Raw genomic sequence first — 24,543 nt, forward strand, 5'->3', positions numbered from 1 at the left:
CATTTAATAACAGCTTCAACATCTGAATATGAGCTCCTATATAACATACACACATGCACACATGTATGTGTATCTTCTCACTTGTCACCTGTGACGATGTCCGCAGATCTTCCTGCTGTTTTTTTAAGGACTGGAGTGATTGTAAATTTGTAAACTTGTTTTTTTTCAGTGTTTCCATATTTAAACTTGTTTATTTCAAAATAGAAACTGATGACTTGGCTGTTTATATGTAGATAAATATGAAAAAAAAAAGTTTAAAAGACGTTGCACTATTTTATTACTTTTTATAAAACTTCCCAGCGAAACATTTCCCCAACGTTACCGATGTCTTGAGTTATTAAACACATGAAGGAAGTTCAACAAGTCGTCTAACTAGTCTTCTTTTCTAATGTTCAGTTGAAAGATCATTTCTATCGCATTATACAAGCTCCTTCCTTTACCCCCAGAGGTCGCGTTTCTGTCAGCAGGCTCGCAGAAGATCTTCATGACTCTGGGTGGGGGGGGGGCGGGGGCGCCCGCATACACAAATGTTCACTTTACTGAGACACTGTCGATGCTGCGTTCATGTGCTTTAGAATAATCAGAACAACAGTTTGAAGTCGAAATGTTGCTATTAATCAAACGCAGCGTAACAAAGTAAATGATGTCTTTAATTCACGTATCTCAATGTTTTATTCTCATGAGCTCGATTACATAGAAAATGTATTTATCAGCATTAACCCTGAAAACAAATCACAAAGACGTTGGTGCTTTTAGGGACAAAATCGATGATATAGAAGTTAATATAAACATATATGTCCACGTCACCACTTTAAGATCATGAACACCTGAAAGCAGCGCTGGCCCTGGAGGGCTGCTTTATTTTAGCGTTTCCTCGCTATAAGTTGTGTATCCCATCGCAATACTTTTAATTAATTAGCATTACATTCTGCATGAACAATACTTTTGTCGTACTTTGCTTTATGTTTTGTACTTAAGACTGAAAACTATCTGTAGTGCGTTTGTACAGGAACAAACAGACCGTTAAAATAAAATAGGTCTTTTATTTCATGTCAGTAATTAATACATGAATTACAAAATATATTCAAATTGTAAAAACAACTGCTGACATTTGATAATATTCAATTGTGGTAGAAAAAAAAAAAAGCGTCTGCCTCAAACGCCACTTTCATCGATTAATAACAATAATAATAATGAACTTCAATGTTATGAGGAATAACTCAACGTGCGTTAAATACACACTTCTGTTGAAACAGGTACAAGTTACTTGAGAGCGGACTGAAGACGTAACTTAACAAAAGAAGGCGAGCAGTGTTTTCTACGTTTGTACTTTTTACATTAGTCAGAAATGTAGTGGACCGTATCGGCTTCGCTCCGAGAACTTGTTTCTTCTAACTGTTCCAGAAGTCCGTACAGAACTTGGGAACAGGACGTTTAGTTTCGCAGCTCCGGCTGCCTGGAACCAGCTGCAGAATGAAGCTCAGAGAGCCGGTCTCTCTAACAGACTTAAAGCAACTCTTAAAGACACTGAAGCAGTCCGCTGTGTCTGTAAATGTTTTAATTAATGTTGTGATTGTGACTCTGCTGCTGCCTGTCTCGGCCAGGACGATCTTGAAAAAGAGATTTTTAATCTCAATGAGACCTATCCTGGTAAAATAAAGGTTATAAATAAATAAATTTAAACAGAAAACATGTTTCATATTGTTAAATTTACTGTAAATAACATACAATACGGCCAACAAGTAGGAAACCTTCAGCTGCTCCTTATTTAGGGACGAATCGTGGAGATAACTCCTCATTTAAACTTCACCAATCAGACATTCCTCATCCTTTGCCACGCTTTCAAAGCGAGCAACAGGAATAAATACAAAAGGCGTCGGGCAGAAGTTCAGCTCAAGCGGCACTCGCGGCTTGATAGGAAACGGTGTGAAGTTAACGTGCTCAGAGTTACAGTCCATCATCTAACATCTGGACTCTCAGGTGACCACATGACTCTGCAGGACATCAGAGTGGGCGGTGTCCGGTCTCTAACAGCAGAGCCTCCAGGGTCAGTCTGCTCTGGGGGGGGATGAAGGGCTGGTGCAGCCAGCAGGACAGGTAGACCATGCAGAGGTCAGAGGTTGCAGTGTGGGCGAGTTCCTGCAAGATCGTCTGCTTCAACTTCAGCTCCTGACCGAAGTAGTCCAACAGGAGCCGAGACGACTCCTCTGAAACACGAAGAAGAAACATCAGATGAAGAAACATCAGAAGAAGCATCAGAAGAAGAAGCATCAGAAGAAGAAACATCAGAAGAAGAAACAGGTGAGTCGCTGCAAAGACGTAAACGCACCAAATTTTTTGGTGCTCCAGCTGTGAAACAGAGGAAACTTTCTTCCTTCAGCTCCAAACTGAAACTCCTCCAGATCCTGAACACCACGCTGTGATGTCATCAGACACTCCATCTTTGTCACCATGACGACCTGACAGGAACAACAAACACTAAATCAAAAAACAAAAAAAAACAGAAAAAAGTCACAATGACGTTCCATCTGAAATTACGTGTTGCTACAGTAACTACGTATCGCTACCTACTCGATGCTACAGTAACTACGTGTCGTTACAGCGACTACATGTCACCGATGGAAGAAGCTTCACCATTTTGTTGATGACGACCTGAAGCTTGCAGCATTCATCCTGTAGCTCTGCAGCTCCGTCTGATGGAGCTGACGGAGACTCGTCCACTAGCAGCCACTGATCCATCGGAGAACTGAAGGAGAAGAAAGTGATGAAAACTGTTTAACCTCTTACGACACCCAAAGTAAATTGAAAGCTGCTCTTCAACCATTTGCACCAGATGCATGGTTCTCATTCACAAGCTAACTCTCTTATTGTTGTTGCAAAACAGTGAAGAATCACTCCAAGTGCTTCTGGCACTGAGTAATAGTCTGAATATACTGAATCTGAAGAAAATAAAAAGTTTTTTGTTGAAAAAGATGCCTGAAGATGGGTATAGCTGTAGTAGTGAGCTGGAAAACACAATAGAAACATAGCACCAAGTGTTATCAAGTTCAGGTTAAAACTTCAGATAAAAAGGGACAAAACCTTAACTGTCTGACAGGTTTTTCTAGGAGTAACACCAGGCGTTAACAAGCTGTGCATTTGGAGAGATTATAATATTTATTGATAAAAAGGCCATAAATAACTCTTATATACCCAATATTCCCTGTCAGTAGTAATGACACAAAGTCAGTGAAGTATAAACAATTTATTTTAAAATATTTTTGTAATTAATAAATACAATTATGAAAACAATAAAACATTTGTAAAAATAAAACCAAGCTTGTCACATGTCTAAATGTTTAGCAGTTCATTGGCTACATGATATGAGAGTCAACGGGAGACTGGGCTGCTGCTGGCTCCGTCTGTAAACAAAATAGGAGGGCTGGCACTTCCTTATCAAGTTGACACTCATTGGCTATTGAAGATTGTCGATAAGGCATGGAAGTTCCTATTGGCTCAAATAAAGTGTCAATCGAAAGGTCAGAGTTTGGCATCCCGTTAGCAAGCATCAAAATAGCGCCAATAGCTTGATATATACCGTTTCTACCGTGTTTGATCATGAAATTAAACTCATCGATCAGCTGATTTTAAAGATTGCAACAGCTGTTCATGGGCTTTTATCAATTTATTTATTTTTACTGGAAACGATCTATTGGACCTCTTCAATGACACAGGAAGTGTTTTTTTAATTATTATTAATGATTACAGGACAATGATGAGACTTCATAGGCGAGTTGGCTCAAAGTTATGGGTTCGATTGTGAGTTTGCTTGTTTGTGTGAGATGCCTACTGTACTTGCTGTTGTGATTTTGATCTCAAAACCGTCCATCATGGCGGACTGTAAACAAACAAAGGGCAAGATAACACCTCTGTGAGAATGCAAATGGACGGGTGAGCCGGTAAGAGGTTAAAACAAACATCCTACAGGTCAGAGTGAACAGGAAGTAAGGTAATTATTACTACCTTATGATAATAATTATATTTAAGGTTAACATTACTCAGGAAATCAGCAGCCTCAGATACAAAGATGACTAATTTCATTTTATTTAATCTAATCTAAATATTCTGATAATTTACACCAAATTAAACTAACCTAATGAAACTGACCAAATTATACTAATTAGATTAGACTCACCTAATTAAATTAACTAACCTAAACTAACTAACCTTATTAAATTGATTAAATTAGACTCACCGTTTAAGCCTGATGTTGACGATGTTCGCTGCCGCGGAGAAGCCGTCCTCGTTCAGTTTGTCCCACCTCACCATCAGGTTGTGCCAGTCGGCTGCGTTGTCTTTGATCTTTCTGGTACTTCCTGCGACGGCAGAGCACTTCCTGTTTGCTGAGGTTGCAGTGAAGTCACCTGACGAGACAAACAGACATGTTTACAACATTTTTGCACTATTTTCTGACCTTTTATACACCAAATCTAGAAAATAATTAGCAGATTATTGGATATTGACAATAATCGTTGGTTTCAGAGCTCATATTAAATATAATATAATATATAGTTAAATATATATCTGTCTTTCAGCCTGACTGAAGTGTAAATAAATATCGATCCGCTGTTTGACACGCAGCGGAGCCTCGTGCAGTTTAATCAAGATTACAGAAACATATCGATCAACTGTTGATGCAGATTTTAATCGCTCACCTTCCATCAGAGCAATAAATAATTAATAAATCCTCCCTGAGCACGTTCTCCAGCAGCTTCACACTTCCGGATTTCTTCTTCTGTGGTGGATCAGCAGCCCCCCTCCTCCCTGCACACACTCCGTTAGCGTGGAGGGTCCAACATATTAATGCTGTTACAAACCAGTGAGCGCGGAGTGGAAGTTATAAAACCCTCCAACAGAGTCGATCCTGAAGCAGCTCACTCACCAGGTGCAGCGCTGTTGGTGTCCACACCGTATGCACATAGTTCCACACTTACTGGTAAACATACATGAAATAAATAAATGGGCTTTCTTCTTCTTCTTTATGGTTAGGGTTCAAACTAGTTTAGAGGTGCATTACCGCCATCTGCTGGAGTGTGGGAAATATATATAAAGAAATAAAGAAATAAATAAAACAGGGTTGTCGAGGGAGAAATCTTTAATTGAAACCGTCTTTTTATTTTTCAGTGCAAAGAGGTTCATAGAGAAGCAATGGTCAAATAAAATACAAAATATTTCATTCATGGACCAAAATGTTTTCAGTTTTAGAAGTTAAAAAGTACAAAAAAATGACTAAAAAGTAATTTAACGACTCATATCATTATGCAAACATGAATGTAGTTGAAGTACGAGTTTAATTATGTGGTTCACTTCTCCACACAAATAACTAACTGAAACCCATGAACGCTATTATTCCTGTTCTCCAGTAATAATTACAAGAGTGTGTACCATTTAATGTTTATTTATTTATTTATTACAGTGTACTACTACTAGGTCGTCCTCAGATGGGCCCTCCATCGGTGCTTCCAGTCATCCTGATCCTCCGTGCATCTTGCTAGCTCGCCAGAATTTTCTGCTCCCGCATCTTTCCTGAGTACATCCACGTATGTTATTGCGGGACGCCCTCGTGATTGGGGTTGGCTCCCACAGCACAAGTTTGCTGGCTGGCAGCTCTTGGTGTCTCTGGCAGTGACCTGCCAGCCTCATTCTCCTGACCGCTGTTTTCTCACCCATCCTTAGCGCCCCCCCCCCATACAAGTGCGTGTTGGTGACATGCTCATCCTTGTTGATGCCAAGTACCACACGCAGCATTCTCGTGTAGCACCCATCTAGGGATTTCTGCAGGGTGGGCTTCAGGTTCCAGCATTCACTGCCATACAAGAGAACAGACTCCACTGTTGCATGGAAGAAGCTGAATTTCATTTGTCGGGGGAGGTTGGTGTTCCACACACAGGTCTTGCCGTTCAGGTCCCTCCATGCAAGCACCTTCCTCACTTTAAGGTCTTGCTCGGACGAGTTGACCCACGAGCCCAGGTATTTGAAATCATTGACTTCCTTTAGAGCAGTTCCTGTTGTTTTTAGAGGTGGATGGTCCGGGGCGATGTTATATGTTATGAACTCAGTTTTCTTGGCATTTAGCTGAAGGCCAACCTTGGCGCACTCTGTCTCCACTCTGCCCAGGAGTTCCTGTGCTTGCTCTACGCGGTCAGAGAGCAGACTGATGTCATCCACATAGTCCAGGTCCGTTAGGACTAGAGCGGGGTGTCGTCTCGACCTCCTAGGTGTTATTGTGAGGCCAAGTTCTAGCTCCCGTTCACTGATGGCCTTCCTGAGCGCATAGTCTAGGACTATGATGAAGAGGAATGGGGCAAGGGTATCCCTTTGCAACACCCCAGCCTGGATGTCAAACTCTTCACTGTTGCCATCTGGGGTTACCACCTTTCCTCTTGTACTCTTATATATGGTCCCTATGGCCTGGAGTAAAATGGAAGGGACACCGTAGGCCTTGAGTATCTTCATCATCACGCCTCTGTGTATCGAGTCAAATGCCTTTTTGAAATCAATGAAGCACAGTACCGCTGTCAAGTTGTTCTTCTTAATCTCCTCGATGATTCTCCTCAAGGCCAAGTTCCGGGTCACAGTGGTCCTCTTCTCTCGGAAACCGTTTTGGTTCTCTCTCAGGTGAGGGTCGATGGTGCTCGGTATCCGGTTCAGTATCATGCGGTTGTACATTTTTGCAATGACACAAGTCAGACTTATGCCACGGTAGTTGTCTGGCTTCGAGAGATCTCCGGATTTAGGCACTGGGATGATGTTAGAAAGAGACCACATATTAGGCTGGCTGTTTGTCATAAGGGCGCGGTTGCAGAACTCCAGGATGATGTTGTCAAGATGAAAACGATGAACTAATAAAAACAGTTTCTGTGTGACTGTCCTGTCTACGAGGACCAATCACATTGTTTTATTGTGAAGGTCTCACTCTGCTGTTGTTTTGTTGTGAAAAGTTCTCACTCTGCTGTTTTATTGTGAAGAGGTCTCAATCTGCTGTTTTATTATGAAGAGGTCTCACTCTGTTGTTTTATTGTGAAGGTCTCACTGTTGTTTTATTGTGAAGAGGTCTCACTCTGTTATTTTATTGTGAAGAGGTCTGTTATATTTATATCACCTTTTATTGTTGCACTTTGTTCATTTTACAACTCACCTTCTTCACTCAATGCACTTTGCAAACTTCCTGTTCCTGTTTATAGTGCTGTTGTTGCTGCCGTATGTTCAGTACGTTGTTTTTTGTTTTGATGCTGCAGCAGAATTGCCCTCCAGAGACAAATAAGATATATTTAATAGAATTGAACATGCTGTTTGGGACAAATAAAGTGACTGCTTGACAGTTCAGGTAAAGGACCTAAATATCGATAACAGACTTAAAGCGACTGAACGACATTGAAGCAGGCCACTGTGTCTGTAAATGCTTTGATTGTTATGTGTTATACGATTGTGGCTATTTTGATTTGTCTGTAACTGTGCTGCTGCCTATCTTGACCAGGACTTTCTGGAAAAAATATATTTTTAATCTCAATAAGACCTATCCTGTTAAAATAAAGGTTAAGGAATGAAAGTATAAAACCGATTGAAATAAAGTGTTTTTAACATGAATCCTGAGCTCCGCAGAAACAGTCAGAGTGAGACCTCCCTATACTGACACTCTCTGCAGCAGGAAGCAGCAGCAGAAGAGCGAGGTAGGTCACAGCTGCTGTAAACGACTTCAAACATCAGAAATATTAATAACCGATACAGACAGAAGATATAACTGTCTGACCTCAGCGGTGGTTGGATGTTAACGTGGTGTTGGGTTCCAGGTGTCGACTGTATGTCAGCACTGAGCTGTGCCATCACCAGTAATCATAGACCGTGAAAAGGAAGTGGCTGTACTCACCCATTGACTTGTTGACTACAGTTTTGAAGCCTTGAGTAAGTAACAGGAGAGGGAGGAGTTAAGTGGAAACACAAACTCTGGAAGAGTTAAAGTTGTAAGATGAAACAACAACGTGGTAGCGACCTGTCAATCACGAATTAGCCCCGCCCTAAATCCTACCCTGCTTTACCATCTGTTTTACTCTAAAAAGGACCATAATTTACTAAATGAACATGTTTTGACTAAGACTTGAAACTAGATTGAGACATAAACTCATCAGGTAATATTTACTGAGGTAATAAATCAGGAGAGAAGTAGAAACATTTTCTCATAGACTTCTATACAATCAGAGGAGTCGCCCCCTGCTGGATATTGGAGAGGACGTTGTTACTAACAATCAGTCGATCAAACAGATCCCTCTGTGACTCTGCAGCAGACTCCTTGGCGGCGGCTGTGTGAGGTGATGATGTTGCTGCAGCTTCCTGCCGAGCTGTGGCTGAAAGTGTTCAGCTTCCTGTCCTGGAAAGACAAGCTGAGCGTGCGACTCACCTGTTCACACTTTAGAAACCTGCTGGATAAGTCCCGCTCCCTGTGGCGAGGGTTCAGTGTTGTGCTGCGGCAATTCTCCCGTTACAACCCGCCCTTCTGGCGCAGCCTGGCTCAGAGGCATGTGGTCGGCGTGTCGGTGCGTTCAGGTAAGAGGAAACACCTGAAGCAGCTCTCCGCTTGGCTTCCTGCTCTCGAGGCGTTGCGACTAGACGACTGGAGGGAAGGGGGCGTCGACGAGTTGAGACTTTTCCACCAGCTGCAGCGCCTGTCCGTCACTTCTTGCTCCACGCCACTGAAGAATGTGGACTTCCTGTTTCCTCTGAGCCAGCAGCTGCTGCAGCTCAGCCTCTGTGATGTGCAGCTCACCTGTCCCGCCTCTCACCTGTTGGCCGCCCTCAGTCAGCTGACCCGCCTCACCTCACTGCTGCTGCACCACGACGGCAGTCTGAAGGTGCCCACGCTCAGGGGCGTCCTGACTCACCTGAGAGAGCTGAAACGGCTGTCTTGGACCATGATCACCTACAGGACGCTGACACAAGACTTCTTCAGCCTGCTCACAGGTAAACACAGCTTTAGGATCAAACAATCAATCAGCAGCTGACTGTTCCAATTTCCAAACATTGAAGTGTTGCTCATAGTATAAACACTGAAGTAGAGCTGCAACTAAAGATTACTTTCACTGTGGATTAATCTGCAGATTATTTTCTACATTAATGGTTTGGTGTTCAAAATGTCAGAAAATAGTGTAAAATGAGTCCTGATATCTTTAAATGTCTTGTTTGGTCACTTTAATATGATAAAAACAGAGAAAAGCAGAAAATCTCCATTTCTGCTTAAAATTACTTTAAGCACTATTAAAATATATAGATATTATTTTTCCGTTGATCGAACTAATCGTTAGTGTTTATTAAAGGTACACAGCTATAATATTATATAAAATGTTGACAGGTGTGTCCGCAGGTGACAGCGCTCTGCAGCTGTCTCACCTCCAGTTGTTGAACTACGACGCAGTGGTGTCGCAAGAAGTTCTGCAGCCTTTGTCACGCCTCCGCAGCCTGTCAATCTTCCACCTGTACTCCGTACCTGGACCCACCTGTCACCTGCAGACATGGCTGAAGTCACTGCCACAGCTGCGCAGCCTCAGCGTACATGGTGAGTCTCAACACCTGTGGATCGAATGTGTCCCTGCTGACAGGCTAGGTAGAAGGTAAAGAATAAAAACAATTTAGACAGGTGTAACGACCCTAACCCTTTTCCAGTTAGCCAGGAAGGGCCGCAGAAGCTTTGCCACAAGCCAGAACAGCTACACAGGCAGTAAGAGTACGTCTCAAGGGGGTGAGAGGGGGTATCTTCATGCCCAGGGTAGAAACACAAGCAGCAGGCCGTACACTACTAGTAGACCCACCTATGCCAAAATGCCAGATCAGTCAGGGGTGAGGTGCTATCAGTGCAATGAGTTTGGTCAGTACACCTGTCCAGGGGAAAGGCCAAGTAGGCCATCGCTCCTGTGTACGGTTTCTAGACTCGCCAGGCTGAACCCAGTAAAACAGGGGAAAGCCCGTATAGTGCCAGTGCTCATAAATGGTCAGCGTACGGAAGGACTGGTAGACACGGGCAGTTGTCAGACCGTAGTGAGGTCCAGTCTAGTTCTCCCGGATCAGTGGGTCGAAGACAGGGCTAGAATCAGCTGTGTCCACGGAGATGAAAAGCCTTATCCCACTGCCGAGGTCTATTTGACTAGGTGGGCAGACTTTTCTTCTCCCAGTGGCACTAGTCCCGAAGCCACTCTACCCTGTCATTTTAGGACTTGATATCCCCACCTTATTGGATTTTGTGCAAGACCCACAGCCACATAGTCCCATGTCCTGTCTCCCAACAGTGATGCCCCCTGAACCTCAATGTGTAGGAGGCATTCGCAGGGAGTTAGAACCCCTTAAAGTTGAGTTGGTGGAGGACTCAGGGACAGAGTCAAAGCAGTGTAACGTGGTTACAAGGGCTCAGAGTGCGAAGGAGACCCTTGCTGAGTTACCATTTTATGAAGCGGAGCTGAAGGCAGTTCCAGAGAAGCCACGAATGTCCAAGGCCCAAAAGCGAAGGGACAAGTTTTTGACTGGCCCTAGGGAAATTGTTGAGCTTCCCAAACCCAGTCACCCTCTGGACATTGACATTCCCCCTGATGTAGGGGAGATGCAGCGAAAGGATCCTACGCTTCAGCAGTGGTTTGAGAAGGTGTCTGAGGTTGATGGGGTAAAAAGGACTAATACAGGGTTTTTAGAAGATGCTACTTACCTCCTAAAAAGAGGTATCCTGTATCAACGTCAGGGTGAGATTGAGGCCTTATTGCAGAGGTCGGGAACCTTTTTGGCTGGGAGAGCCATAAAAGCCAAATATTTCTTTATGTATTTCCCAGAGAGCCATATATTTAATACATTTGAACGCAACTTTATGCATGCATTTTTTAAGAATAACACGTCTCCCAGTACTAATAGCGGTATCAGTGTTGCATTGAACAGGTGCTCTTTTATTAAATAAACTAAACGCTTACGCTATTTATCTCATTTATGTGCACAGTTTCAGTGTTTACTGCACGTGTCAAACTCAAGGCAATTATGACCTATTTAACCTCTTATGTCTGTTGTTGTTGTTGGTGTTGTTTTTGTTGTCCTGCATTTTAGCGCCTTGAGATTTTTGAAAGGCGCTTTACAAATACAATTTATTATTATTATTATTATTATTATATCCGGCCCGCAAGAAAATATCATATGTCTGTCATAACTAGCCCGCCGGTTTTGGTAATTAAATCAATGCATGGCACAACCACGGGAAAAGACATTTGAGGAAGTATTTAAATGTCTGAATGAAATGAAAGTTTTTGGAAAGCAAAGGGAAAGACACCACAGATCTCTGGGACGAAAGTGGGTTAGGGTTAGATGTTAAACCTCCAGCTTCAGGGCCGTGTGATCACGGACATGTATGATGCAGTGAGAGCTTTCCAAGCCGAGCTGCCTGTGGGAGACTCTGATGCAGAAGGAAACCTTTCCAAACACTGACAAACATCTCCACCGCTGTGTTCCCGACAGCATTCTGCTGATCAATTGAGCGCATTTGCCGACTTTGCAGCTCAGAAATTAAAATTGAACTGCTCAGCAATCCGTTTGCAGTTGACTTAAATATGTTCCATATCTTTTTGCACTTTATCCAATATGTGTATCCTGTTCAATAAATGTGGACCGTGTTTGGCCCTCGACGTAGTCTGAGTTTTTAATGTTGGCCCTCTCTGTGATTGAGTCTGACACCCCCGGTCTACTGCTTGCTTTGCGCAGTTTCTCCTCTGCTGTTTCGCTAAGGGCGGGGCTCCACCCTCTACACACAAACACACACACACACACACACACACGTATGTAATTGTGTGCGCTGTACAGTCAGAGACAGAGCGGAGGAAAGGAGAGGGGAGAACTAAAAACAAATCCGCTGCTAAATGTTTTACTTTAAAATGACAATCATGTTAAAAAATGTGAGCTCAAAATTGTCTGCGAGCCATATCACGTCATCGAAAGAGCCATAGGTTCCCGACCCCTGCCTTAGTGTTACCACAGAAATGCAGTTATGGAACTAGGCCATTCAGTTCCGTGGGCAGGACATGGCATTTCTTAAAACATTGCAAAGAGTTGGTAACCGTTTTGCTTGGCCAGGCATGTACACACAACTTTTCGAGTTTTGCAACACTTGTGAAATCTGTCAGGTAACTTCAAGGAAGAGAGTAGTCAAAGCCCCGTTACAGCCCTTGCCAATTATTGCAAACCTTTTTGAGAGGATAGGAATGGATGTAGTGGGGCCATTAGAGAAAAGTGCTTCAGGTAATCGCTACATTCTAGTTATCTGCGACTATGCCACCCGCTACCCTGAAGTTTTCCCCCTAAGATCAGTTAAAGCCAGGCATGTGGCAAGTTGCCTACTCCAGTTGTTTTCCCTGGTAGGAATAGCCAGAGAGATACTCACTGATTGTGGGACCAACTTCCTGTCCAAACTATTGCAACAGGTGTATCAGCTGCTAGGAGTAAAGGGCATTAAAACTTATCATCCCCAAATGGACGGACTCGTAGAGCGTTATAATCAAACTCTAAAGAGCATGCTGCGCAAGTTCGTGTCTCAGTCAGGCTCCGACTGGGACCAGTGGTTGCCGTACGTTCTCTTTGCCTAAGCTTCAACTGGGTTCTCACCTTTTGAACTGCTCCCTGGATCTTCTGAGAGACTACTGGGAGGATGCAAAGCCATCAGGTGAAAACATTGTGGCATATGTGGTAAAGATGAGAGAGCATTTGGAGAAGATGGCTGCCCTTGCAAAAGAGAACATGGCCACCGCTCAAAAGACACAGAAAACATGGTACGACCAGAAGGCGAGAGAAAGAGTGTTTCATCCCGGGCAGAAGGTGCTATTGCTTCTTCCTCCCAGTGAAAGCAAGCTGTTGGCAAAATGGCAGGGCCTTTATGAAATCACAAAACGGATCGGAGCGGTCACGTATGAAATCCATATGCCAGATCAGGGTAAGAAACATCAGACATTCCACCTTAACCTGCTGAAGGAGTTCCAGGTTCCTCCAGAGTTTCCCATCAGCTTTACGTCCAACCAGTGGAAATGGAGGAGGTGGAGGAGCCGTTTTTCCCGACCAGCATAGCAGGGCCATGTCCAGTGGATGTAACGCACCTCCCATCTGTACAGCAGGAGGAGATGAAAGCTCTCATGGACCTAGAGCTGTTTCAAGAGAGGCCAGGTTTCACCAATCTTGTCCAGCATCAAATATACCTCAAAGAGGCAGTGCCCAGCCGGAAGAGGAGCTACCGCATTCCTGAGCGGTTAGTGCTGGAGAAAGGAGATTGACTTGATGCTGGATATGGGAATCATTGAGGTGTCCAAAAGTGAATGGTACAGTCCAGTTGTGTTGGTGCCAAAGAAAGACGGCGCCTTAAGATTCTGCATTGACTTCAGGTACCTCAACAGCATCTCGAAATTTGATCCATATCCGATGCCAAGAATTGACAAGTTGCTGGAGAGGGTCGGAAGAGTAAAGTTCATCAGTATTTTGGATCTGAGCAAAGGGTACTGGCAGGTGGCATTAGCACCGGAGGCCCAGCAGCTGACCGCCTTTACAACACCTTATGAATTATTCCAGTTCTGGGTGATACCATTCGGTCTTCATGGTGCGCCTGCAACATTCCAGAGGCTCATGGACCAGGTCTTGCGTTAGGTTTCAGCATTCTCGGCAGCATACCTGGACGATGTGGTGATCTTCAGCCAAACTTGGGAAGAGCATATGTCCCACCTGCGACAGGTCCTCCATCACATCCGGGCTGCTGGGCTGACCATCAACCCCCGTAAGTGTGTCTTTGCCAAGAGAGAAGCTGAATACCTGGGATACATCATTGGAGACGGAGTGATCTGGCCGCAACTGAGTAAGGTGAAAGCGATTACCTCTTACCCCATACCAACCACGAAAAAAGGGGTGAAGTCCTTCCTGGGGCTCGTTGGCTGGTATCGCAAATTCATCCTTCAGATGTCAGAACGAGCAGCTGTCTTGACCGACCTCACAAAGGTATCCGCACCAGCAAAAGTCCGCTGGAATGAGGACTGCGATGGAGCCTTCAAGGACTTGAAGCAAGCGATTGGAAGCAAGTCAGTTCTTCAGAGCCCCGATTTTGATCAGCCGTTCACCCTTCAGACAGATGCCTCCGGGGTAGGCCTTGGAGCTGTGCTGTTGCAGGAGGTTGAAGGTGAGTGTTCCTCAGTCGGAAGCTACTAGACAGGGAGACTCGGTACTCTACGATTGAAAAGGAGTGCCTGGCGATGAAGTGGGCCATCAATTCCCTGAGATACTACCTGCTGGGGCGGCAGTTCACCCTGGAGACGGATCATCGAGCTCTCCAGTGGCTGCACATAATGAAAGATGCAAACATGCGTATCGCTGGATGGTACCTTGCCTTGCAGCCGTACAACTTCACTGTTAAGTACCGGCCAGGGAAGTCCAACCTGGTAGCCAACTGTTTGTCCCGGAGTCCCATCTGTTGAGGTACTGTTATTCCAGTGGAGAGGGAAAAGGAAATGTAACGAAAGTGATCCCAGTAGCCGTCTGGTCTCAGTCTCCGTTACTTTTGTGTAGCTCACAACCATATACTTGTTGTTCATATTATGCACAGACACGTGTATTAATTTGTTTAAGGAAGACACTTACCTGTTCTCTCCTGTCTCCAACTCCCAAGGTCCGCGGCTAAAAGAGTCCCCGTGGAAACAACACATTTTATTGTTCCGGGAGGGTTCCACAGAGCTGGATGAAGTGGGGAGGGGTGGTAAATGTGTGCGTAGTAAATTTTGTAGCCACATAGTAGTTTTTTTTACATAATAATTATCGTTTATATTAGTAAATTTATGTTGAATATTTAGAGTTCATGTTTATTATTTCTCGATTTGCCTCTGTGGGAAACACAGAACAGTTAACACCCCTGGTTTTGGTACAGCCTAACTGTTAAGGCTATATAAGGCAGCTCTTTGGGAAATTGAGGGAAGTAGGATGGCCTCAGGCCTGAATGCAGTCAATTGTGACCGCTGGTTTGTAACACTGTATATATATATATATCCTGTAAATATATGCCCACGTTTGTGGTTTGCTTGTTCTCCTGCCTCTGACTCCTTGCTTATGGTCTGGACCGGGGGGGAAAAGCAAAACAGAAAAAGCAAAACATAAATACAGACAAATGTATTTAATTTAGATTATTTATTAATTAAAAGAGTTCTGCAGATGATTAGCACCTCATTACATCAGCACTACTGACACACACAGTACTTTTAAACTTTTTTAATCCACCTGATATACCTGATACAAACCACTTTTTATAACCTGTCACAGCAAAAGTTGTGCACCTGTAACCCGATCAGTTAATCAACAAACCCCTTGGAACCAAAAGTATACAAAGACAAGAGCTAGAAATAAAAACATTTTAACAAAGCCCTGATCATTGCCATCTGGAGACGTACGCCAATGTCCAGGCCATCAACCACAGGAGCAACAACCCAGCCTTTCAGAAACATGTTTTACAGAGAAGTTCAGTCCATTGACAGTGTCCGGTCAAACTGTGGTGTTGAACCGGCGGTCCCGTCCACCCCGTCCATGGTCAGAACTAGCCCTGGGAGGATCGGCGAGAACGCGCAGGCGAACTCGGTATGTGGACTTAGAGAGTTGCGATTATTCAAGATTGGCGGACACTACTGCGGGGGACCAAGCATCAAATGCAAGTACAAATCCAACAAACAGATCTCCAAATATCCATGTAGATGGCAAGTGTCCGTCAAATCTTCACCACAGGAATCCCTGCACATGTGCGTGTGGAAAGTCCAATGCAATCAGGAAGAGGATAAATCCGGCATACAGAGAAAGAAAAATAAATTCTAACTTTTAATTACTGTTAATTACTCTGAAGCAGGGGTCACCGACCTTTCTGAAACTGAGAGCTACTTCAAGGTGCTGAATAATATGAAGGGCTACTTGTTTGATACAAACTTCCTGAATAACATAGTTGCACGGTTCACCTTTAATGATAATATTATCATTAATTATAATAATCATAATAATATTCATATATGTGAAGAGACTGTCCGATCACATGTTAATGTTAATTATTCCTCACAATGATTATTAACAATGATTTACTATGGTAGGAAACAGATATATTTAAACATGCAACATTATTTATTTATGTTCTCAATCTATTTCAACATTTGAAAGTCAGAGTTATCACATCTCTGATACTTTTGTAAATATCTTTATTGACAGTTTTGTATGAATGAGCACATTTGTAGCATTTTGTTCAAAATCACACCGGTTATATTTTAGTACAAAGTATCACTTTTGTAACATTTTATAGGAAATCATTAACTGTCACATCTTCACATCATATCCTGTTTGTACAAACACTAACTTTGTAACATCAGAGAGTGGAGATGACATCGGAACCTTTCTTCTCTTTGAACAGTATTTTCAATAACATCATTGCACCTTTCAAGACCTCTCCTTCCGAAAAGGCTTTCTTGTACTTTATTTAAAAATGTGCAGCTCTAAATGAAGCTTCCGTTGCTTTGTGTGACTTGTTCACCGGCCTCATGAAAAGAGACTGCTGCTGCCCAAAGCTGCCTTTAACTCTCGGCTTGTTCTGCCCGCAGTGCTGCAGGTGGGTAGTTAGTTAGTTAGCATGGTAGCTTCTGTGACACGTACCGAAGTGTCTCCACAATGTACCGCTTTGCCGTCGCCCCGCAAATGAGACATACACACTTTTCTTTCGCTGTTGTAAAAAATTATTCTTCCTCCCAATCATTGTGAAAAATCATATATGAACTCTGACCCGAGACAGAGTCAGAGTTCATATATACATAAAACATTATTGTTTTTTAAATTCTATATTCATTATTTTCATTTCAAAATAAAGAATGACAATTGAATGACAAAACAATTAAATACAAATTTAAGACGGAGATCCATAGTGACTAGTGCTATTTCTAGAACGTGCCCTGTGGGCGACTCGCATAGTTGGCTACCCCGGCTCTAAAGTAATCATGCCAGGCCCGACGTACTGTAGGAAAACAATGGTGTGATCGAGGTCCTAGTCCCTAACCCCACAAAGAAATTCAACTATTCCTTCTGCCAGAGCGTCTTCCCAAGCTTGGAAGATGGCTATACAGTTTCTAATCCAAGATTCATCTCACCACTTACAAATACAGGCAATCAGTGTTCTACCAGCAGTATCAAAGATACCAGCGAGATGGAATGACTCTTATCCTGAACTACACCATGTCCCTGCTGCCAATGCAATTTGGATTTAGAGCCAAACACTACAGAGAAAGCGACCTGCTTCTTTACAGAGAAGATGAAGCCATTATTGGATAAGGGGAGAGTCGTTGGCGCTGGGATTTTACCACTTAGGAAAGTCACAAAGTTGTCTACTTTCAATTTCTGTCCAGATGCCATCAGGCAGATAAAGTCCTCCCTTTCTCAAATGACCAAGTTGAGAACCATCAGTCTACTGCTCTCAGCTCTTCCACTGGTGTCACACAAGGATCCATATTGGGATCCCACCCACCCACTTTTATGCTCTAAAATAAAGACTTAAATGTATGCTGACAAAACTGTAATATATGTACACAGCAATACAACAGCTAAGTTGACTCTATCTTAACTAATGCAATGGCTCAAATTACTGAATGGTTAAACCATTGCTTTGTACAACTGAAGGTTTCAAAAACGCTAGCATGTATTTCACAAAAAAAGCTAATGTTGAGTTGTTCACACTTGTACGTGGATGAAGATGAGAAGTTGTCAAATATCTTGAGTTTGTGATAGACTCTAATGTCTCCTTCAAAACTCAGGGTCCAAGATTTCAGATTCATAAGGCACTGCATGTCAATTGAGGCTGCCAGAAGGTAGATGGATGATCTGATGATATCTCACCTGACATGCTGTTTAACAAGCTGGCAAGAGGCAAGTAGTTTAACCTTCAGGCCACTAGAGTCATTATAGAAACAAACCAAGTTTATAAAAAACCTAATAGTTTTCACCACTAACATTCTGGACAAATAAGAATTCCTTTATTAGTCAAAAAAGTAGGTGACTGCAATATCCCACGAAGAAAATCTGCTTTCAATCTGTATTTTCAATTAAAGCAGCACATGAATGTAATGCTGTACCAGCCCACATCAAGGTCCTCCCCACGTACAGGTCCTTTTTCTAGACAACGCCAAATTGTGTCAGTGGAGGAGGTTAGTAAGGCCCTGTACCCCCAGGTCCGGTGCTTGGACCGGGTGGGAGTGTGTCGGTGCAGGTGGTCAGTAAGGTAGGAGGGGGCTAGGATATGAAGGGTTTTGTAGGTGATGAGGACAATTTTGAACCGGATTATTTGTTGAATGGAGCCAGTGGAGGTTTTGAAAGACTGTTATTGTAGAGGTTCATCAGCTCTTTAGGGGAAGGGCTTAAAGAAGGGAGTCTACCTAAGTAACTGAGACAAACTGATGACCCCGCTTTGTCTGTCCAATAGGGGGCCATCCTCTGGCGATGTACGCTGACTTCCTGCCGTCTTCCCTCCTCAGTCTGACTCTCTGTGTGGATCTGCAGCCTGATGATCTGCAGGTGGTTTCACTCAGAGCTCCTCACCTGGAGCACCTGCATCTGGAACCCTGGAGCTCCTCCTCTGACCTTGTGAGGCTCCTTCCACAGCTGTTCCCTCACCTGAAGACGCTCCGGATCAGGTAAGCCCTGACATCTAACCACCAGGTGGTGTGTCGAGGTGTGAACAGTTTTTACCTACTGGTCTCCACGGTTACCTGCCGTTTGTTGTGTTTCAGACATCAGCACCTGTCAGACAGTGACTTTCTGTGTCTGCAGCAGCTACAGCGTCTGCACACACTGGAGGTTCTGGATTCGTTCTACAGACCTGACCCGATCGACCCAAGTTGGGTCGTGTACCAGCCGAGTCCTCGTCTGCTGCAGCTGATCTCTGAGTTGCAAAAACTGACAAATCACAGAGTCCGGGTCATTACCAGCTCACTCAGAGACCCGCTGTCCTGCCACTGTGTCTGACCAATCAGACTGAGATACTTACTGTGCTGGATATTGATGTTAAATGACATGTACCATGTGTGCAGTGTATTGATGCATACTCAATAAAGCCACGCCTTCCAGAACACAGCCTTATGGGAGTTTTTGTTCAGCCTAGCATTGCTTGGTAAAAAAACTAATTATTTTACATTAACTGTATAAAATTAGCAACAATTACAACTTTATGGTCACAATTAATTTCTAACTTCCGGTAGGAAATATTACAAGTTTTACAATTTTTACAATTCACACGACCAGACAAAGGGTTGAAAGATGAACGCTGAGATCTTACTTTTTCAAAAGATAAGTGTTTACACTACTTCCTGCTTTCTTACTGTGCGGACGCTTCTCTGCTAGCGCTTGCCCCTGCTTACCTCTGCTTACATCTTTCTGCTAATATTAATTTAATTTTCACGGATATGCGCCCCTGCACGGACTGCCGTGGACATCTACAGAAGATTGCAGTACTTCAGGCAAAGGTATTTCATCTAGAAGAGAAGGATACAACAATACAATGGACCCCAAAGGTGAAGCTACAACTTGCCCTGGAGAACAGTCATGCAAATCATGTCTGGAATAAGCGTGGAGCAGGACTTAAAGCCACCCCTAACAAACTAGAAGAACCCGACTTGACAGAAAGAGACTGGCCCCCGCTGCCATCATGCCGGCAACGGCTCACATCAACCCCCGCTACACAACCGTGGATTGTAGCAGCGAACACGGAAAGGAATGCCCCGCCGCCATTGATGTCTCTACAGCTGGAAAACAGATTCCTACTGCTACAAATCGAGTCTGGATCACCGCTGGAGGACCCAGCTCTCCTGTCAGTCCCGCGCCGTTCAGGCAGAACGAGACGCAGACAACCGCAGAGGACCGCAGAAGCCGACGGAGGACGATCAGCGGATCACTGAGCAAACAGCGGATCGAGGATGTGTGCCGAATAGAGGACCACAGATCACTGAGCCAGCAACGCTAATTATCGCCGACTCTACTGTATCACGTATTAACATTAACGGTAAGAAAGATACCAAAACATACTGCTTCCCTGATGAAACGATCTGTGACATAACAGAAAAAATTCCAGAAATGCTGTTTGTCCACAAATTTGTGAACAAGGTTATTATTCATGCAGGGAATAATGATATCTCAAGGGGAGAAACGGAAACACTAAAACGTGACTTTACTGAAATGCTAAAAGTTGTAGGCTCTAAAGACATTGAAACATACATCAGTGGTCCCATCCCACCAGCCAGGTCAGGAGTGAATCGTTTTAGCAGAATTTTGGGGCTCAATTGCCTGTCCCCTGCACAAAGTGAACTTTATTGACAACTTCAATCTGTTCTGGCAGCGTAGAGGCCTTTTCAGAATAAATGGACTTTCTCTCAACAGATCTGGAGAAGAACTGTTCGCTTCCAATATGGATCACGCCATTAGCCACCCGACTTTAGCTGAATGCAAGGAGACACCATCCCCCACACCACCAGATAACCACCATGATGACGTCCAAACAACTGGAGCGAGTGACCTTGCTGCAGTACCAGCCACAACAAGCCTGCACACCAATGACTCCAGTCCCTCAACTCCACCGCCAGACATGGATGAAGTTGAAATTCTGTGGAGTAGCATTGAGACACCCTACCCCCTCCCCTCCCCCTCTTCCTCATCTTCCTCTCCCTTCCTCCCTCCTTTAGTGACAGGATGAACAAATTGGTGAAAGGTGGTCTTAAATTGACACCTCAAATAATCCCCTGCTCTAAACCATCATCCCCCATTCTTCTCCCCCCTCCCAGACATCCCCCGCACCTCCACCTCGGCTTATACCAAAAGCCTGCTCATGGACACTCAAGGACATCACCCCCCCCCCCCAAACTGGTCACGAAACTGTTCTAATATGTCATGCCGTTCCTGTCTTGACTACTACCAGACTAAATAATCAGCGCTCAGCACACACTGCATCTGGTTATCTTAGATATATCAGTGCACAGCCAGGACCGGCTTTGACTCCTGTAGCTGAAAGTGCCTCTTCTGAATGTCAGATCACTGGCTAACAAATCTTTTTTGATTAATGATATGATAGTTCAAAAGAACTTGCACTGTATGTTTCTATTTGAGACCTGCTTAAACAACATTACTGGTGTGGCAACACTGACTGAGACGTGTCCTCCAAACTATAAATACTATCAGGCAGTCAGGCAAAATAAGAAAGGTGGAGGGATTGCCGCTATCTTATCAGCGTCGCTTGTATGTAATGACATTGACCTGGGTGAATTTACATCATTTGAATATCTTGCTATTGAGCTCAAAGCAGAACTATCTTTGCTCATCATCACATTGTACAGGCCACCAAAATATTCAGCACTATTTCTACAGGAATTCTCAGAGCTGATTTCACTCAGCATCACTAGATATGAAAGAATAATCCTGCATGGAGACCTAAATATTCACGTAAATAAGAAGAATGATCCCAAGAGTATTGAACTTGAAAAGTTACTGGACAGCTACGATCTAAAACAAAATATCAGTGAACCCACTCATCAGCATGGTAACACGCTAGACTTAGTGATAACGACAAGGCTGGACATCGATAAGGTCTCAGTAATCGAATTACCAATATCTGACCATCACTGTGTGTTTTTTGATGCTAACCTACTCTTAACAAAGACCAAAAGAGAGACAGTGGTCAAAAAAAGAATACTAGATGACACAGCAGAGGAAACATTCTCTAACATCATGAGATCATTTGAGCCATGCTCAGACTGCTCCTTAAATCTCATGGTTGAAAATTTAAACAACACCTTGTCATCTACCCTGGATATTGTTGCTCCATTAAAGGTCAAAAAGAAATCCACTGACAGAATTTCCCCATGGTTAAACAACAGCAATGTTATTCAGACTAAGAGGACTTGTAGAGCAGCTGAACGAAGATGGAGGAAAACTAAGCTCACATTTAACTATGATATCTACAAAGAATCCATGGCTGCCTATGGTAAAGCAATGCAGCTGCAAGAAAGGATTACTTTTCTAAGATTATCACAGAGAATGTTGGAAATTCTAGAATACTATTCTCGACTATTAACAAACTACTGAACACTGCCCCCACCACTCCGCAGTCCTCTGCATCACAGTGTGAAGAACTCGCATTGTTCCTCAATAATAAAACAACTTCACTCAGAGCCAGCATCACTCATGATGCAGACACAGAACATCTGCAAACATTGTGATGTAACCATGGGAACATTCACCTGCATCACATTAACTGAGCTTCATAAAACTGTGATGGAATGTAACTCCTCCACCTCTTGTGTTGACCCGATACCTACAGCATTCTTTAAGCGGATATTCGACAGCATTTCAAGTCACGTCCTAAATATTATAAACACGTCTCTTCTAACGGGCATCTTCCCAGACGTCTTCAAAACAGCCGTTATAAAACCCTTGCTAAAGAAACCTAACCTAGACAGTAATACGCTGACCAACTACAGGCCAATATCTAACCTTCCATTCATCAGCAAAATACTAGAAAAAATAGTCTCGGTCCAAATAAACTCCTTTCTTAAAGAAAACAACATCCTGGAGGAATTTCAATCAGGCTTCAGAGCATGCCACAGCACCGAAACGGCTCTGACTAAAATAATTAGTGACCTCAGACTAAACTCAACACAAACAAGGTCTCAATTCTTATCCTGCTAGACCGAAGTGCAGCATTTGACACGATGACATCCTAATTGATCGTCTAGAAAAATTGGTTGGTCTTTCTGACTGTGTATTAAACTGGTTCAGAACATATATCAAAGGGAGAAAGTATTTTGTCAGGCTTGGAGATCATGTGTCATAGAAACATGATGCCCACTTTGGAGTTACACAAGGAAGCTGCCCTGGTCCATTACTGTTCTCCCTATACATGCTACCACTGGGGGACATCATTAGAGAACACAATGTGTGCTTCCATAGCTACGCGGATGACACACAACTGTACATCTCTGCTGAACCAAATGATGCCACAGCTGTTAACTCCATCACCACCTGTCTGTCAGCAATAAATAAATGGATGAGCAATAATTTCTTAAAATTAAATGAGAACAAAACTGAAATCCTACTAGTAGGTCCTGTAGCAAAAAGAGAGATGATGCTGAATAACATGGGGAAACTTACTCCTTTGATTAAACCTGAAGTTACAAGTCTTGGTGTTATCATAGACTCAGATCTAAGCTTTAAATCCCACATAAACAAGGTGACAAAAACATAATTCTTCCACCTTAGAAATATAGCTAACATCAGACAATTTATAAATCAAAAGGATGCTGAAAAACTAATCCATGCTTTTATCTCAAGCCGACTCGATTACTGTAATGCACTCTTTACCGGCCTCCCAAAAAAAAGAACAGAGAGACTTCAGCTCATCCAAAACGCTGCAACGAGGCTGCTGACTAGAACCAAGAGGAGAGACCACATCAGTCCAGTGTTAGCCGCTCTACACTGGCTTCCAGTAACTTTTAGACTTTAAGGTCCTCCTTCTTGTATACAAAGCCCTAAACGGAACCACATCAAGTTACACTGCCAACTCTCTAATCAACTATGTGCCCCCAAGAACATTACAATCATCCACTACTGGTTTATTAAATGTTCCCAGAAACATCCAAAAGAAAATCTGGGATGCAGCCTTTATCAATTATGCACCAAAGCTATGGAACACTTTACCTGCAGACATTAGGGAGGCAAGCTCGCTCAATATCTTCAAAAGTAAAAACATATCTCTTCACTTTAGCCTTTTAATGGTGATATTTCATATCTTTTTATCTTAGCCTTTTAATGGTGAATTATTACTGGTTTAACATTGAATGTGTAAAGGTAACTAGGATACATTTTCAGAGTGTGTATTTTTTAAAAACTTGAGATCAAACAGACGGTGTTACCACGGGAACAAGAGGAAGTTTCTCTGATAAATGTGTTTACATGTTCTTCACACAATTAGTGGAAAAGTGAAAGATTAAAGAATATATTGGAGAAGCACTGGCTTTAACCGATAGGTTTCATAAAACTTAACAAACGGGTTTGTTTATGAAGCAGGCTTTAACCAAGATTTTGCCAAAAGTATCTAGACTCACGGAGACGTCTGTGTTTTATACGTTAAAAGGTCAATAAAGAGGTTGACACTGTAAACGTAAATCCAAAGACTACCAGGAATGGGTAGCAAAGGGAGTAAACCAGTTGAAGGGCCACAGGGGCCCATAGTTGATCTCATACTTTCAAAATATGGCCCTGATAGTTCAAAACATTTACAAGACTGGTGTGCCAATGTTATTTTATACTATTTTAATTCTGCCATTTCATACTGTTATAATGGTACTTCAGACTAATTTACATCAACTGTGATTCTTGTACTGTATTTGATGTTTCTGCAGCAATTATTGTATGAAATAATTTGTACAAATAAAGCTTATTACAGTGAACACATGTTTTAAAGGATCTGATGAG

The 24,543-nt window shown here is 43.1% G+C and overlaps 3 protein-coding genes across 7 annotated transcripts in view; 2 read left to right on the forward strand and 1 right to left on the reverse strand.

Moving 5' to 3' along the window:
• The window catches only part of znf839 (zinc finger protein 839), a 5,354-nt gene extending 4,994 nt beyond the window's left edge, over positions 1–360 (forward strand). Inside the window, exon 10 of the mRNA XM_029426455.1 lies at positions 1–360. This exon is cut by the window's left edge and continues 607 nt beyond it. The gene's annotated coding sequence lies outside the window, so the exon portion shown is untranslated.
• Positions 361–1,690: 1,330 nt separating this feature from the next.
• cinp (cyclin dependent kinase 2 interacting protein) lies at positions 1,691–5,298 on the reverse strand. The gene is made up of 5 exons (XM_029426456.1): positions 4,695–5,298; positions 4,235–4,403; positions 2,635–2,746; positions 2,330–2,459; positions 1,691–2,207 (listed from the first exon to the last, which is right to left on the reverse strand). Exons 1-5 carry the CDS (start codon positions 4,699–4,701, stop codon positions 2,005–2,007), a joined length of 621 nt encoding a protein of 206 aa, XP_029282316.1. The 5' UTR covers positions 4,702–5,298; the 3' UTR covers positions 1,691–2,004.
• Positions 5,299–7,489: 2,191 nt separating this feature from the next.
• On the forward strand, positions 7,490–19,154 carry LOC115004788 (uncharacterized). Of its 5 annotated transcripts, none has more exons than XM_029426459.1 (5): positions 7,506–7,941; positions 8,319–8,994; positions 9,383–9,586; positions 18,509–18,719; positions 18,816–19,154. In XM_029426459.1, exons 2-5 carry the CDS (start codon positions 8,349–8,351, stop codon positions 19,048–19,050), a joined length of 1,296 nt encoding a protein of 431 aa, XP_029282319.1. In that variant the 5' UTR covers positions 7,506–7,941; positions 8,319–8,348; the 3' UTR covers positions 19,051–19,154. The 5 variants fall into 5 exon arrangements, with proteins under 5 accessions (XP_029282324.1, XP_029282322.1, XP_029282319.1 ...); XM_029426461.1 differs by having other exon boundaries at positions 7,506–7,709; XM_029426460.1 differs by having other exon boundaries at positions 7,507–7,709; positions 8,299–8,994.
• The last annotated feature ends 5,389 nt before the right edge of the window (positions 19,155–24,543 follow it).

The sequence above is a fragment of the Cottoperca gobio genome, unplaced genomic scaffold, assembly GCF_900634415.1.
Source record: "Cottoperca gobio unplaced genomic scaffold, fCotGob3.1 fCotGob3_187arrow_ctg1, whole genome shotgun sequence".
In the NCBI taxonomy this organism is placed as follows: domain Eukaryota; kingdom Metazoa; phylum Chordata; class Actinopteri; order Perciformes; family Bovichtidae; genus Cottoperca; species Cottoperca gobio.

What these genes read in the sequence shown, in the direction of transcription:
- LOC115004788 (XM_029426459.1), top strand. Translation starts at nt 8,349, where the DNA reads ATGATGTTGCTGCAGCTTCCTGCCGAGCTGTGGCTGAAAGTGTTCAGC. An exon ending in CTTCTTCAGCCTGCTCACAG is followed by an intron (nt 8,995 to 9,382) that starts GTAAACACAGCT and finishes AAATGTTGACAG; the next exon opens with GTGTGTCCGCAGGTGACAGC. An exon ending in CTGAAGACGCTCCGGATCAG is followed by an intron (nt 18,720 to 18,815) that starts GTAAGCCCTGAC and finishes GTTGTGTTTCAG; the next exon opens with ACATCAGCACCTGTCAGACA.
- cinp (XM_029426456.1), bottom strand. An exon ending in AGGTCGTCATCAACAAAATG is followed by an intron (nt 2,460 to 2,634) that starts GTGAAGCTTCTT and finishes TGTTCCTGTCAG; the next exon opens with GTCGTCATGGTGACAAAGAT. An exon ending in CTGGAGCACCAAAAAATTTG is followed by an intron (nt 2,208 to 2,329) that starts GTGCGTTTACGT and finishes TTCGTGTTTCAG; the next exon opens with AGGAGTCGTCTCGGCTCCTG.